The 17267-nt window shown below is 41.1% G+C and overlaps 1 protein-coding gene across 1 annotated transcript; it reads right to left on the bottom strand.

Moving 5' to 3' along the window:
- Positions 1-1289: 1289 nt before the first annotated feature.
- On the bottom strand, positions 1290-5769 carry LOC118228338 (kazal-type serine protease inhibitor domain-containing protein 1-like). Its single transcript, XM_035419794.1, has 4 exons — positions 5029-5769; positions 4054-4214; positions 3358-3505; positions 1290-1698 (listed from the first exon to the last, which is right to left on the bottom strand). The coding sequence occupies exons 1-4, from the start codon at positions 5477-5479 to the stop codon at positions 1583-1585; spliced, it is 876 nt and encodes a 291-aa protein (XP_035275685.1). The 5' UTR covers positions 5480-5769; the 3' UTR covers positions 1290-1582.
- Positions 5770-17267: the final 11498 nt, after the last annotated feature.

Here is a 17267-nt window from a genome sequence, read left to right as displayed (position 1 = left end):
AGTATTACAACAGCATGAAGAAAATGCATCGCCTCAATAATACAATGCATCTCTAACCTACGCCATTCTCACAACACTCCCCTGATGTGATACTTTGTCGCCATTTTGAGTCGCCAGGCCAGGTGTCAAAAAAAGTGCATCTCAGAGGAAGGGACACAGCCGTGATGAATAACGGCCCTCTGGATCACTTGACAATCAATGCCCCTCTGCCATTAAGGGTTTCAATTGTGCCGTATCGAGCGATTCGAAAAGGTGTCGCAGGCTCCAGACAAGCGGCCACGCCCCATTTGAGCACCCCGCTGTGGTACGGGAGTTGAGAGGAAACACCTGATCGTGCCAGAGCCTAGCCCTAAAACTGTTGTCACCTATCTGGCTCATTATGAGCAATTACCTTCCCTGTCGGAATCCAAGCCTAACAGATTGAATTCCGATTGATCGTCTCCCCGGGAACAGAGGTGTCTGTTAAGCGCACGGCTTTTTTGGGGGGTTTTTTCGGCGTGTGCTGACGCGAGCACCAGCGCACCTCCCGCGGGATCCTTTATGGGGCAATAATGGCGGTCAGCGACAGCCCCGTCTCCCGACTCGAAGGCGGGGCTGTAGCCCTGCAGCCGCTCAGAGAGGGCTGCTCTATTATGCATCGATGGGCTGGGCCCGGATCAATAAAGAGGAAACAAAAGCCCCCCACAGAACCTGGTTCCAAAGTGTAAAATACCTCTTAATACCCTGGCTTTCAAACAACTTAACCTAGCTGCCCTCTGCTCCTAACCCCTGACTCTCTGAGAACACTTAAGAGCTCTGACTACATATCTTATTTAGCAGGACAGGGATGCACTAGGAGTAGACAGTAAAAAAAAATCCCAAACTGCACTCTCTCTAACTTCCTAAATGCGTCTGTTAAAGTTCATTGGAAAGAGGCAGGATTTATTGCTGTTTTACCAAAGAAGGAATTATTGTAAATACTGCATGTGTAAAGCGGACAGATCTTTACCTTCTTGCTTCAGTCTCCAATGGATTTTTTCCAAGTGTTTTGGGGGTAGCTTAGCATTACATTACAAAATGACAAACCAATGAATTCATTCAGAGCATTATTTTTTCTAATAAATTTCTGCACATATTTACAAATATCTAGCATACATTTTGGTGTCAGTGTGATTTAATAAGAATATGTATTATTATTATGATTATTATTATTATTACTTATTAATAATGACTCACTGAATATTCATTACTGACTGCGGTGTCATAGTCATTATCATTAGGTATTTTTGCACAAGAATTACACCAATATGTGATTTTGCACAGGCGATAGTTTTAATATGTTGAATATGAAAGTGTTGTGTCACAGGAAGGAACTCATACTGTATGTCAAATTTGCTGACAGCTTCCATCTGGCCATGGTAGAAGTCAAAAGGTAAAGGTTTTCACTTTGTACAGTACAATAAGGAAATCACTGAAGCATCTCACCTTGATCGTGGGACTAGACAACATTGGTGTTTGTGTTTAGGTTTTGTTGTCAAAGCGGGAAAAACATTGCTCATAGCTGTGTATTTTCCATGAAAAAACTTAAATGAATAATGTGCTTTTAATATGAATGCCCACTTGATAAAACTTTGTAGTCTTCTTCGTCGTCCTCGTCCTCATCAGAATCATCGTACACTGCTGTGTTTTGTTGCTTCAGCTGATGTGCCCACTCCGAATCTGTAAAGAGTTACTGAGGTTACATGGCAACATATTTATGAAGAAGCATGGCACAATTAATGAAATGCTGGCAACCTAGACATTTTTGGGTCAAAACTAGTTAGCAAGACATGCAATTGTGATCACTTTGCTCCATAAATATTGGTAGTCTTCAATACTGTAATTAGACATGAAACTATAGAGAGAACGAGAGAACAGCAATGACATGGTCTAGTTTCTTTTCTACCTTGAACAAGGTTGATTTATCTGTGCTCAGGTAGTGCTTAAATGTGACTTGATGGGTACATCCTCCATATTTTTTGTTCTTAAACATCAAACTTAATATGCAACTAGAAAATAAGTGAGACAAACAATAATAGTGGCCACTTGATGCAAGTACACAAGCACTTGCAAACACATAATCAATTACTGTGTGTGTCTACACATTCTGTATAAATGTGATGAGCATCACTGGTGATCTTTATAATGCTTTCATCCACAGAAAGAGTTTTTCACACCAACTTCACACAGATCCAACAGGCATTCAGATCTTCTCAGTTCTCCTGATCTGACAGGGTGGATTCCAGGAAACGGGAAAGGAAAACCCTATCCTTCAGATATGCAGCAGCTGGGAAAAGAAGCCTATCCCAGAGGATGGGACAGGGGGGATCGACTGGGATGCAGCCACAGTTCTGCCCTGCCACATAATACACAAGCCCACCTCCACAAATCTAATCTACTGTCATCAGCTCCCCCCCCACCCCCACCCCCAGAATGCCTGTCATCACTAATGCACCCTCTCCACAAAGGAGAAAAGCCTGAGATGCTGTAAGGTTATCTCGGCTCTGTGAAATTTCTCGGAATTCCAAGTTCACCCATGACAACGCAGAGATGTCGGTGCCCGATAGTGGTATCAGTTGACAATTCCTGTTGACGTTGATGTCTTCATTCCCTAATTGAGAGTAAACGTACAGGTGGATGAGACTTTCCCTGACCACCGTATTGAAAACAGTCCAGTGGCTTATAGAGTACTTGGCTTCCGAGAAATATGTGAACAAACCAAATCTCCAGCCACACTGTCTGTTTTTTTTTATATATTAAGGGGATGTACAGTAACATGAGAATAGGTTAGAAATAACTAACTCTGTTGTGGTGAAAAATATTGATTCTTCTTTAATTGTAAATGTACTGTATTTCCATTTTGCCTCATGGCATACTAAATCTTTTCCTCACTACTAAATTAAAAGGATTAGTGATTTAATAAAAATTAAAGATGTGTTGGCATATACAGACACATGCAGGAACAGTATATGCAGACATGAACGTAGCTGCTTGAAACCGTGCTGATGTGTCAGTCGTTTGAATATAAATGTTGTTTTATTTATTTATTTCTATTTTGCTGGCTAATTAGGAAGGCTAAACATTGGACAACCTCAGAGCTAGACACAACATTGACTCTAGCCACTCCCATAATTGCTCTCTATGTCAGATCTTTGCCCTGGGGGGAGATCCTGCCAAAATCCCCACCCCACGAAACCTGTCTCACTTAACCGAGCAAGGAACCGCAACCTACAATCCACACCCCCACCCCCCCCCCACCCCCCCTTGCTTCAGGCACATCTGTTACTGGCCTGAGAAGCCACCCCCCCACCCCACCGCGACCCCCACGTCCAGACATACCTTTCTTCACAACCTGCAATCTGGCCGGTGCGAGCACCTCTCCAAACTGGTTCCTAGCGGTGCACGTGTAGACTCCCTCGTCCGCCTGCCGGACGTCTTCGATCTGGAGCCAGCCGGTCAGTTCAAAGCGGCGGGGCCCCCCACGAGCCTGGAGATTACAGACCGAGTGAGAACGCAGCTGGCCCTTCCATTAACACAAGCTTCGGCCAGGACTCCTCTGTCACTTACTGACTCTTGCTGTCTCCGATACTGATGGAAGCCACTTATGTCTCATCAAGAGTCTGATGGTTAGTATAACTCACCACTGGATATAGTGGTCCCATGGATAGTACAATTGAACACTAGGTGTAGGGCCTTATGGGGAATATAGCAAAGAGTATGGCTGAGATCACATCTCATTTTGATCTCCTTGCCTGAGGTCTGGTGCCAAATGTCAACTGGATTTTACTCAATAATGAGCATGCAGCCACTTCCCAAAACCCAGTCAGCAGGATCCCAGGATAACAGTGGCCAAATTCTGAAGTTTCCAGAAATGTAATGAGAAATGTTCCAGAACATTCCAGAAATGTTTCCCATTAAAATGAAATGACCTGCAAACTCATGCAATCTGAAAGTTCATTCATTATAAATACAGAGCAATTCTGAATGCGGATACTGCATGTTAGGTTTGCATTCTGCTTTCTATTTCTGACATACCTGCACTGCCATGTGGGAGTCATCTGCAGGCAGGAAGATGCTGTTGCCCTCTTTCCTCCACTCGATCATCGCCATGGGATACGCCGACACTTCGCAGCTGAAGATTATGTCATTTCCTTCCACAGTGATGACATCATGAGGGGGAGTAGCTATAATTGGCTCTGGCAAAACATAATGATATAAGTGAGCAAAGTATATATTAGCGAGAATAGTTTAGATTAACCCACTACAATGGCCAGATTAGACCAGTTTAATCATCTGTACTCCTTTGTATTGTTTATAGGGACTGTATCCCAGAAATCTTTGCCCTGAGACCAATGCTGCAGACTGCATCGCTTTTAGTGGAGTAAAGGGCAAAATAAGTAGGCCACCTCACTTTCTGCTCGGTTTTTTTTTTTTTCGGTTTGTTCATTTATCCTCAGTGCTCCAAAAGATTTTCATTATCTGTTACATTAAGCAGAACTCTTAATTTAATTTGCAACAACTTTTTAAATTAATTTTCATAAAATTTTCATAAATTTTCTACAAATGAGCATTATTCAGCTTAGGGACTTTCATTAAGTGGCACTTAATTCATTTTGCAACAGCCTACTTTTTAAAATGCTTTCAAAATTGTTTTATAGATTTTTATTCATTCCAACAATAGATTTTCACATCATCGTATTTTCTAGATGCTTTTAAATGCATGTAAACAGGCATATTTTGCTCAAGTCCACATATATCTACTTAGTTAGCATTCTGGGTAGCATCAAATAAAAGTAGCTACTCAAGCATACTCCATTGTAAGCATTATTGACACCATTGTTAAAAGGAATTGCAATCACTGCATTACAGAAGAAAATATAACTCCATAAATGTACAGAAACACAGAATAATTATCAGATCAGGTTATTTGACTATCTATATCAAAGGTTGGCTGACTTATACAAACATTACTAAGAATGCAGTTCGCACATTGGTAATGAACAGACTTACTGGCCTTACAGGGCCCATGATGGGCTAAGGTCACGGTCAGCTTGCTCTCCTCTCTCTGCCTGTGCTGGGCTGTTCTGAACTGGCAGGGAGTCTCATAGGTGCGCCCATCAGAGCCGCACAGCACCCCCTGCTGGACGCAGACACACTGGGGCTCGGGCACTTCCCCAGCCAGCAGGTCCCGATCCAGGATTTGGCAGATAAGGCCCTCCCCGCAGAGGCCGTAGAAGCTTCCGGAAGGGTCTAGGTCGCAGGGTTGTCCCTCGTCGCCCCCGCATTCCCAGCAGCACCCGCAGCGGTCCCTCACCCGCCCGGCCGGGCATCGAAGCTCCGTGACGCACTGGTCCGGGTAGCACTCCCCACACGCCTCCAGCTGGTCCCAGAGGCCCCGGCCTGCCTGGCTGTCCGTCACTGAGCCCGATAGCACCACAAACAACACCAGGAAGTGATCCATCGTTTGTCCCAAAGAGACGTCTTTTATGTCTCCCCACCAACAATACCTGCGTCTAAGGATTTTTATATACCGCAGGAATATATCAGCGACTCACAGGAAGACCTTGACTTTGCATTCCTGAGAGTGGCTCACCTAATGGCTTCAGTGTGCACATAGAATCAACGGTCAGTTCCTGACCAGAATCTCATCCTGGGCTTGCTCTCTTTTTCCCTGTTCTCAGTCTTTTCCTTCTCCACAAAGGAAGTTTTAGGGGAGATTCGCCTCCATCAGCACAGTCATAGTAACCTACTCCACAGTGGTAAAGCTAGGACTGAAGAAATTGCTGAGAGCTGTCCCAATTGGTAACTCCATGTTTTTTTTTCTTTCTTTTTTAATTGCAGGGTGTCTGAAATGATGGAACGTGGGTGGAGTCCAGCACGGACGGTGTCCAATAGGGGCAGACAAAAGTAACCTGTTTTTTTCACTAGGTTTTTATAGGGTCATGGTTTGATTCAGTTAGCCCCACATTGGGCTGCAAAACACAAAAACAAAAAGAGCCTTAATTTAGGAAAACATGACCTTTACGTATCTGCCGTACAACTGGAGGCACATAATTATGGTACCAGATTACTGTGCAACTTGGGCGTTTTCTGCAAAGTTTCAGCTTTTTAAAATATATCCCTGTAAGGGAAATATTTTATTTGTCTAAACCAGTGCATTCTACATCAATGTGCAGCAAAGGCAATCTCAAGACAAATATACTTTATATATCAGCCCAGAGCAGGGAGCAACTGCTAAGAGCAGGGAGCAACTGCTTGCTGCACTATTTTCAGAGACTGCAGGGGTGGGGGAAGTGGGTGGTAGAAAAATGAGGAAAGGAAAATAACAGCATGTAGCCACAGAACAGACTCCATTCCAGCGCTCGAAGAGAGGTGCAGTCAGGCTAAAGTTCAATAGACTGTTCAATGCATTCAACATAAGCTGACATCATCTCATAAAACTAACCAAGCGTTCAATATAATTCAAAGACATTTCTTTATAAATTCTTTGGTTAGTTGAGGGCGTGAGCTGTGTAGCGTACCTGTGCACACACACACAAATACAGCAATTGTCATATGCTCCAATACTACTGTATCTCAAAATTCTATTCTTGTTCATTAGTCATGTGGTCATCTTTAATGAATAATACTCAAGATACCCTTCTGAACAATGCATAGATTCCAGCCTTGAATTGTATTGATTTATCATTTATGTTAAAGTGAACTTGTGAATCAGATGGAATGATGGCTAATGAATGGCATTATGACTGAAATTATGGCTCCTAATTGCAACCATTCAACATAGTACCTCTTCACTTTTCACAGCATTCGCTCTGTAGCTACAGGGGTGAGAATTGACAGCCTGTCACTGCCATTTATTGACTTCCTCGAGTCATTACTGAGCATTGTTAAACCAAAATAAAAAACAATTGAGGAGCAATTAAAGCCCACTGTTGATTGCAAAGGATCCATCATGACAATAGATTATCTATACTCTGCTATCTCCCCTACACATTGTGCCATCAGACGGGCTATTCTAATTGGAGTAAATTGCCAAAGGTAACCTCAGTGGACCACTGACATAAAATTGACTATTTTAGTAGACCATTCAGCATCGGAAAGGTTACATCTGTCAGTCTTTTTATAGGCTATTCTTAGGCCAAACTCATTTAAAGTGGCCAGGTTTTGTTTTACATCTTTCCTTATGGAAACCCCTCCCTGCCTCCCTCCCTGTACCAACATTCCTGATGTTCCCCTAAACATACACACAACCTGTCACAAACATGCACACAAATACACAGAAAAAAGCAAACAGACACACATGTGCAGGCACACACGCACAAACACAGAGACATTCATGCAAAAAGACACACCTCCACAGACACACAGACACACACAAAGACAAAAGTGAAGACCACTATTAACTGCAAACTGTCGCATGTTTGGGAACAAGCCCAAACTTGCCTGCTCTCTTTCAGAATTTTCGGCTTCAAAATTAAGCCGCAAAGGATCAAAGTTGAACAGAAAGAGGACACAGAAACATGTTTTCATCCTCATTTATAATTGCCCTCTTGCCACTGCCATAATCAGAACAGAGCGCATTAGCAGACAGCATTAGTCCATTGGTTACCCCCGTGCTTCCCCTGTGGCATAAGCTTTCGTGCATGCATTTGCAAACCATCAGAACTGCTGAATTATAGTCTCCCAAAACATACAGCTGTAATACACAGGCATTTTAGCTTGAAAAACAGTACAGCATTACAAAAACATTACCAAGTTTGGGAACTCAAAAGCCAGTAACTGTTTTCCCATGAGAGGTCTTCACACATTTACCAGGACAGACATCCTCCACCCCTCAGCTGCCAGACAGGAGCCCCCAAAGCCAATATATACAATAGACACGTTATGTGGGAGAGCCACAGGCCCGTGGCAGTCAAAGAGACAGCATCGCTTGCACAGTGACCCCTACAATTAGTGCACTACAGAAAACAGATGGGTAATTACCATGCACTGGCTACTGTATTACCACCATGTTGTCCTGTGTTTGCCACTGTTACTTTACAAAGTTTCTTCTGAATACATATTTCCAGCTTTGTGTGCAAATGTTTGACCACAAAAATGCCCAGTCTGATCAATCAATTGTGTTCTTCACACCAAGGTGTCCAAGGGTGCAGTGGAGTTAAAACAGTTTGCAAAGCACAATGCAAGAGACTTTTGGGGTCAGTCCCTATCTGTTCAGTCTGTCTGCTTCAGAAGTCTGCTTGTTTTTTTTCTGATATCCTTTTCTTCAGATTGCAAGTAAGCTACATTAAATTGAGTTATGCATACAGTGCATAATCAAATAAATGCACTTGCATTTGATGTTATTTTTTGACAGTTCCTCATCATTTTTTGGCAGTTATTAGTTTTGTATCTTACTTAGAATTGACCAGCCGATCAATAATTATTGGGTCTGATAAGATCCTCCATGCACAAGAAATGAAGTCAATGTAACCATGGTGACTGAACAGTAATGACCTCAGCAAATTATTTTACACCAACAAAGCAAACCAACTTTATACTCACTAAATGCTTATGTGTATTTACAAACAGTTTAAAAAAATTATTTATGCTCAGGTATGTTTGTTATTTTAATTCATAGCATAAATCTGTAATTCACATTTGAACAAGTCATCTGGAGAAAATGTTACAATACAATGTGAATAAGATTTTTTAAATGTATTTTTTTTTTTAAAGGATTCAAAATAAGGGTTGAACATCATTGAGAAATGTGTCTTATAATGTAAGGCCATTTGCTGTGTGTGTCCATTCTACTCAACATGGCCCCTGGGGTTTATTGCCAAATTGATTTAGAGCAAAAATTTGATATAGCTACATGTAAAAATGAAACTGTACCCTAAAGATAATGTTTTCACAAATATCATAAAAAAACATTTTCTACCGCACTGGCAGTGACAAGCGTATTGATACGTGTAACTGATCTCACCACGTCTAGGTCTGACAGAGAAGAGCATTAAACAGACGGGGTGAGAGAGGCATTCCAGCGCTGTCGTCAGATCATCTGTACGCCGACAAGATACATCACCTGCTTTCCCTGTGCTGCTACTTCATATGTGAGCATGTGTGCATGCACATGCTGATGCCATTTCGATTGTGTAACACCAGGAAAAGAAAACCAGCCACAAGAATGTCAAGATTTCAGGGACAGAAAGAGCAAGGTGAATTACTTGACTTATAGGACATGACAGGAAAGATCCTGCAGTTTTTTTTAAGTGATTCTCCTCATAAAGAGGCCTGCATCATTGTTGCCAACTATATTTATGAGCTATGAGCTAATGCAGTAAGCAAGGCCTTCCTCCTGTTGTTTTTCTTTTCTTTTCTTTTTTTTTTTTTTGATCTTATGAGGATGTCCTCAAGATTTTCTTCCCCGTTGGACGTGGTCAGTTCTTGGTGTGTTCACACTTGCAACAGAGGATTGATGGCCCTTTTTTATGTTTTTTTTCCTCTATAAAAGATTATCTCTCTGTATGAAATATGCTTCTCCTGCTGGGAAAACAATCCCATTTAATAGCCCCACAAACAAGATGGCAGGAGGAGAAAACAGACACCCAGGCATCCATTTCTCGGAGAAAGGCCCTCCTTGTGAAAACAGAATTAGGAGGTAGCCATCATGGTGCCTCGAAAATGGCAATTATTTTATTATATCGGCACAGGGAGAAAATCATATGTGGAGATAATTCAAAGCAGGAGATGTTAAGAGCAATGAAAGGGTATTAGCGTTTAAAAGCCCATCGTATTATGGTTAAGTGCTAACAGGGGAGGAATATACTTCACCTTGGGGACCTTTCACAGAGCCCCTGATAACATAAAGACGATGATTCAGCGGGGGAGGCAGAGAACACAAACCCTTTTAAGAAAGTTTTATAGCTGTTTACCTCTTTGGCTCCTGAATAGTCAGCATTTACCAGCGATGCCTACCCGTTCACATTATATGAGGGGAAATAGGTCCAACATTTTGTGATATCTGCAAAATACATGAATAGAGGACAGACTGGTGTTTGCCCAAAACACTCAGACAGACAGTTCTGTATGGAGTGGCTATGGCTCAATGTGTTTGTGTCAGAAGGTGCAGTTCTGATACCTAATCAATGGGCTCAGACAGTCAATGCATTTTCCAATTTAATTGATTCATACATGCAACCCCACCCACGCAGAAAAATACACACAAATACACACAGACAGAGAGAGAGAGACCGTGAGATGCATCCACATGCACAGATATACTTTTAAATGTCACAATTCATTACATAATTCAGATACAGTTGATAATTCAAATAATGTACAAAGTTAGATGTTACTCACTGAATGGATGGCTGAGCAATTGAGAGCTATGTCAATGAATGAATGAATGTATGAATGAATGAGATAAGGATCAATTTCCCAAAAGTTACATTGCAGGAATACCTCAAGCTGAATAATTAAAAAGTCTCTGCATTATTCATTTTAAGTGTTTTCCCATAGAGGTAACCCAGGGGACGGGGTTACGGGAAGTATTACACCGGACTGCCTGGACTGGAGCGAAGCAGCTGCCCATACATAAATCATGGGAGCACTTCACTCTGCCTGTTACTGTAATGCACTGTCCTGCAGCCACCTTTATCCCTGTGCCTCAGATCGTAAATATTATCTATTATGCATTAGTTTTCTTTGGGCATGTCTCCTCACAAGGCCTACGGTCCATTTCATTGGTTGAACCGAGACTTCCTGTAACTAGGGAAAGAACGCTTTGTAGCTCCATTAATATAACTTGTGAAAATATCACCTGCATTAATTATCCACGTTCAGAGACGTTCTTGTGAACTAATTTTGACCATTTATTGGATTGGGAAAAGCAACACAGCTTGCCTTTAATTTAAAAAGTGCATTTACCTCCAAAGTTGAATCTCGTGCACGAACAGTGCGAACCAGGAAACTAGAAAGGTGTAACATCACACTCTAGTGGACTGTCTGAAAAATGGGTGGCAAAAGGTATAAAATTCTGCTCACCTGAACAGGTTGAAATTGATTTGTTTTCCACAGTTTTCAGCATTTGAGAACTATAAAACAAGTTATTTTCTGTAATAAAATGTGCAATTGCAAGATGTACGATCAGACGATAAGCTACCAAAATGTTAATGTAAACGTTGATTTTATGGTGGTTCATAAGAGGCCATTATTTTTAAAAACGGCCATCTTATGATCCTTTTTTATTTCCTGGTGATGAAATGCATAGTTCAGAATTTCAATATCAATATTATGTAGTCATCTGACATTAAGATGCATATCTAATGATGCTGACATTAAAAACTTGGTTATTCCATACTGCATAATTGAAATTTTCATAATCTCAAGAGAACCATTTTTGTGATATTGGAATTCTGACTTATGCGTGTCATGGTAATGTGATGGCCACCCTTGGATACTTACTGCATTATAATGGCCTTAATGAGCCACCATTCCTCTTGCATGTCATTGCCATTGTTTCAATGGTATGATAGGGTTTGTCTATATCTATATGGTCCATATGCATTTTGTCAATATCCATATGGTTTCTTCCATAGTAGCCCCTTAAGAGTTATAATTCACTGGGTGTATACACAGTTGTTGCCAGGCTAGTTATCAGGTAGTGACAGGAAATGACATAATGGAAGTGCCATCAAAAACTAACATGGCAGTTGCCTGTTTCCATTCTAAAGAAGAAATGAGACAGGCCAATATTCCCATCATTGCATCCTTTGGGAAGCTTTCAGAAGATTAAATAACTTTTACAATATTAGTAGGTGTTTTACAGTCTTGCACAATAACTCATTTTAAATACCATTTTTTATTATTGAGAAAAAGCTCTTTTAATTTTAGTAGTCCAATTTTTTATTCACAGTTAGATTGAATAGATTGAATGTGTGGATGCACTCATATGTGAAGAAAGAAATGGTAGCCAATAAATAGATGGAGAAAGCCTATAAATCATCATCTATTTTTTTTAAGCATGCACTTTATCATCAGAGGTGTTCACAGTTTCTTAACAAGGAAAAGTAAAATTGGTTTTTTAAAAATTAAGTTTTGGATATGATACATTTCTGTAGCTTCACAAACTTTGTTTTCACCTTACATACATCAGGCCCCACCCTCTCCATATACCATCTGCTACTGGAGAATCCATTTCACTCCACGAGCCAAACCCGGCCTTTATTGGCCATAATGGCACTATCAGCTGAGCTGCCTAACCCAATTACCTCTTAAGAAGGGACTTCTCCTTGGCTAATCATGGCCGCCTAACGCGATTTAGCCGTGATGAAGAGACAGGATAAATGGCAGTTAATGGAGGGAGAATGATCTCACAAATACAGAAAACTCAATTCATTTCTCCGGGTGAGCAATCTGTCCGATTCAGCACTAATGGAGTGGAGTTTCATTAGGCTTCGGGCCTCAGCAGCGACAGATCCACTTACTACACGAATGACAAAAAAAAAATAAAAAATAAAAAATAACACCAGGGTGTGTCAGTTCTACATAAGGTCATAGTATTTATAAACATTATAATAACTTACTTTGAGAAAAGCAGCTGTATGTAGTTGTAGTTCTGTAACTGTAAAGGAGGTGTTTTTTGGAGTCCATGTGAGGATATGTCAGAAGAAGAAAGTCCAGTATGTCCAAGCTAAGACCTGGGGCCCAAATATAATCTGTTGCAATATTTAAACATGCAGCAAAGAGGCTTTGTAAAGTCAATAGAGACAGCCCCCATACCCATATGCAATATGCACACTGCAAAAGAAAAATTATGGTCGATACTAAGCAATAACCTGTTCCTTAAAGAGGCCCCTGCATTAAACACAGGGGTGCAGTCCTAGATTCACATAACTACAGCTCAACTGTGATTGGGTAATGGAGTAGCGAAGAATCCTATAAATTGTGTCAAGATGAACACCACCAGGAAACCTAGGAGGCCAAACAACACCTGCCAAAAGACGGTAACTGGGCAAAATAACCTGCACCTGTATGAAAGAACAGCTGATTGTGTCCTTGTGGTCTAAATGGGACAGCAAAGAAAGGAAGGAAGTATGGTAGCTACTGAGAATAAAGCATATGCCACACAATTCCAACACTGCATAGCCTTTCTAAATTGTTTTCCTGAAGTCCAAAAATAGTACTGTATCTTTGTGTCACACAGAATATCACTGACCCATTGTAGAGTTTATTAAAAATGATACTGGCTGTGGGCTGGTTATAATTAACCTCACTTGTAAAAGAATCCTGTGCAACACTGACAGACCTAGAGGCCACTACACAGCATTCCCAAGCACAGCTACTAAACACCACACAAGCACAGTATTCCCAAGCACAGCTACTGAACACCACACAAGAACAGCATTCCCAAGCACAGATATTGAACACTGCACAAGCACATTATTCCCAAGCACAGCCTCTGAACACCACACAAGCACAGCATGCCCGGCTACACTGAATGTAATTGAATGTCAGTGAATAGCATTGCCAACCATGGCTACTGAATGGCGCATTAGCACAGTATTCCCTGTACAATTACTGTACATGGAACACTATGCATGTACAGCATTCTTGACCAAAGCTACTAATCATCACACAAACACAGCATTCTCAGCCATAATGAACATCACACAAGCACAGCATTCCCAGCCATAGTGAACATCACACAAGGACAGCATCCCCAGTCATAGTGAACAATGCACAAGGACAGCATTCACAGTCATAGCGAACATCACACAAGCACAGCATTCCCAGCTATAGTGAACACTGAACAAGCACGGCATTCCCAGTCATAGTGAACATCACACAAGCACAGTATTCCAAGCTATAGTAAACCCTGAACAAGCACGACATTCCCAGTCATAGTGAACACCGCACAAGCACAGCATTCCCACACCCAGAAACCACAAGACCTGAATAAATCATCCCCCTGCGAGGTCATGTCTCAGGATGATTGATTGGCCAGAGAGTCTCCTTTTCTCCCTCTTTCCTTCTGTTGCCCTCCGCATATTAGTTTGATAAACAGACCCTTTTAAAATGACGCTTATGTTTACTTTCAATTGATGTGGATGAGTCATTAGGGTGGGTGCAGGCTGGGGAGCACGATTGGGAGGAGGTGGAGGGGTGGGGGGGTCAGCAGTCTCTTTGCGAGCCGGTGGCGCAGAAGACATGAAACAGAGGCCAGGCGGCCATCGGGGGGCGAGGGGGACCCAGCCAGAGTTCGCAGACGGACATTAGGCTGGCCCGGAGTTCAAATCCTATTAGTTTGAGTTGGGAATTGGATTATCCTCATTGAGAATCGCCCGTCTGGCAACCGGGGCCTAATTTGCGCCAATCAACGGCAATTATTGAGGGGAAGGGAGCTCTTATTAGGCAGCCTCATCCACTTAGACTAATGAATGGGGCAGATTCAGGCTCTGCTGGGGAGAGGCATGCGCTAGGAGGCTACAGCTGGACGCGGCAGCACGTTGCTGAAGGAGGGTCACTGTTATTTGTCAATCAGTGGGGGTGGGCTGTCAGACTGGGCTTTGCAGCAAGGCATGGGGGGGGGAGGCTGGGCAGTGAAGGAAATTTCTGTTATGGTGTCTTGTTCTTTCTTTGTTGTCTTTCGTCAAAACATCAAGCTAATGACTTGTGCTCTGGTTCATGGAGTCATATGACAAAGCTTGTTTTTGTGGTTCCCTTGCTAGGATTGTAATGAGTGCTACTGTATATTATTATGGTTTTTTTTTTCCAGTGAGAACAAGCTGCTCATTTTAAATGCCCTGTAAAGATAAACATGTAAATGTCCTCTATCCACATGCAGGTCCTCCCTAGGGTCTGAAAAATAATGGGTATAATGGTTCTAACCCAAAAATAGCAATGTCATATCTTTTTTTATTTTTATTGAAATGTCAATATTCCTTCCAAGTAAAGCTGTGTGGACAGTGATGTCTTCCCTTCATTTATTTATTAATAATCTCTCTCGCTTTCTCCTTCTCTCTCTCACTCCATAAACACCTTATATGACTCTGTTTTTACATTTTTGTCTTGCAAGCACTATTTAAATATTTTGTCAGCAGGTGGCACCACCGACCTTGTTTCTTCTTCAATCACTCTGCCTATCTAATCTATTCAGGCTGCTTGCTTCACCCATTTTCAAAATCATTTTCTCAAACAGCTGAAACTGACTCCAGTTAAGCACTCTGGGCCAGAGTACAGGCATAATAATTTATTAACATTGATATCCAGTAGTTTTATCATACTAATCATCAATAGTTTAATTATACATTATAGTAAGTATAGTCGTATAATAGTATCATATATTTAATTCAGAAACCATACATATTTAAATTTGCCTTGTATCCAATGAAAATCTAATAGCATAATGAATAATACCAAACGGTTTGTAAGCCACAAAGAAGAAAAATGCAACAACATTGCCCTCTGGTGTGAGGATCAAGGAGGCTTACTGTCTGCTTGGAGGCAGGAATCATAATGGAGTTCATACATTAGTGGAACAACAGCAACCAAAAATAGACACTGATTTCTCCCATCTACGAGTTTCCCCCCACATAGGGAGCTCAATTCCAATTCCTTTTTTATGCAGACGGTAGGATCATTAATTGTCTGATTTTTGTCATTTTTAATTGAAAATAAAATCTAAATCACAAATATAATTAATGCGTAAGCATTTAAACAGTATGGCTTTCAAAACTAGCCCAGCACTTATGTATTTAAATACATTTTTTGTCTTTATTAAGGATGTGAATAATTTTGGATGGCATTGTGAAGATCAGCTTGTGTCCAGAAAGGAATGAACAGATCACATTCTCTCATCGGCTGAAATGTTTACTTCCCTGATAAACCAGCAGGGGGCATCCGTGTATGGGAAATGGTTCTGGAGCCCAGGATATGAGCAAGGTCAGCTTCCCTGTCCCTGGTATTGTGGTAGACACTTTTCATTGAGGTTAGGATGTGATAGTTTTGAAACCTTTTGGTGGTGAGGGGTACGACTACTGAGTGGTATGCTGACAGAACAGTGTCCAAGGGAAAATGATATTGTGAAAGAGTTGTAGTGTAGAAGCATTGTGCAGTCATTTTTACATGCAAATTTACATTTAAGTTTAGAGACACCTGCTTTTTATTCTGCATTTTTCTGCCCTTCTGAACTGAATGTATTAACATAATTTTTATAAGGTGAGTGCTTATAATCAACCATTTGAATCTAAATTCAATTTTATGTTCCTTCATAATATAAGTTTCAAGTTTTATATTTCTGAAACTGTTCTCTTATCGCTGGACTTTGCTAACACTACTAGAGGGCCCTCAGTTTGAATCCTTCAATAGGTACGAGTGCGTGAGTGAATGGTGTAAGTGTGCCTTGTGACAAATTGGCGGCCTGTCCAGGGTGTATTCCTGCCACTCAATACATGCTGGGATTAGCTTCAGGCCCCACATGACCCAGGAATAAATGGATTAGAAAATGGATGTATGGAAGTAAATGTACAAAAGGAGTAAATCTGGATGGTGGAAATATATGTTTTTAATGTAATAACTACATTTTACTAGATATGTATTTACAATATATATTGTAAAGGTAAATTAACCTGTGCGATCTGTCATATGTGTACTTGCCAGTATCTGTATTTTGCATATTCATATTTTGGGTACATTTGGATATTTGAGTTTTGAGTGTATTATATAACCCTTGTCTTCCTGTCTCTGAAATGCAAGCCGAAACAGGTTTTTCAGAATCTGGCGGATACAACCTTTCCCTCAGTGTCAGCATAAGGGAAGCCAGCTGTCAATACTGTCAATCAAGGTGCTTACCGACAGAAACCTCCAAAATGTGGGGAGGGGGGGTGTGAGGCTCAGGGGAGTGACTCATCACTATACTATACAGTAGTAATTCAGTACTGAGTACAAGAAAAAAATCCAGATTTCTCTGCCTATTATAGGTGTACAGTGTACCACAGAGTATATCTAATAACAACGTCATTCAAGAAGGTTGTGATGTGGGAGAATGTTCTATGGTACACAATAAAAAAAGTGTACAATACCATTTCCAATAGGGTACTCTATCAGCAGGGTACTCCATCAGTATTCTTCTTTGCTCTTTAATGTAAAGTATACTCTTCATAAGGCTGATTATCATAACCAAAAGTTTTAATTACACTTGAAAAACATTCATTAAACAACAAATGACAGGAAGGCTGGTGGGATATCACGTTCAGAACCAATCTGCA

The sequence above is a fragment of the Anguilla anguilla genome, chromosome 5, assembly GCF_013347855.1.
Source record: "Anguilla anguilla isolate fAngAng1 chromosome 5, fAngAng1.pri, whole genome shotgun sequence".
NCBI lineage: Eukaryota > Metazoa > Chordata > Actinopteri > Anguilliformes > Anguillidae > Anguilla > Anguilla anguilla.
Note: the sequence above shows the minus strand (reverse complement) of the source record. Positions and strands in the feature narration are given on the sequence as shown.

Coding starts and splice junctions, on each gene's coding strand:
- LOC118228338 (XM_035419794.1), bottom strand. CDS start 5,479: ATGGATCACTTCCTGGTGTTGTTTGTGGTGCTATCGGGCTCAGTGACG. Junction 3,506..4,053: donor ACTCCCACATGGCAGTGCAG/GTATGTCAGAAA, acceptor TGTAATCTCCAG/GCTCGTGGGGGGCCCCGCCG. Junction 1,699..3,357: donor ATTGCAGGTTGTGAAGAAAG/GTATGTCTGGAC, acceptor AACTCTTTACAG/ATTCGGAGTGGGCACATCAG.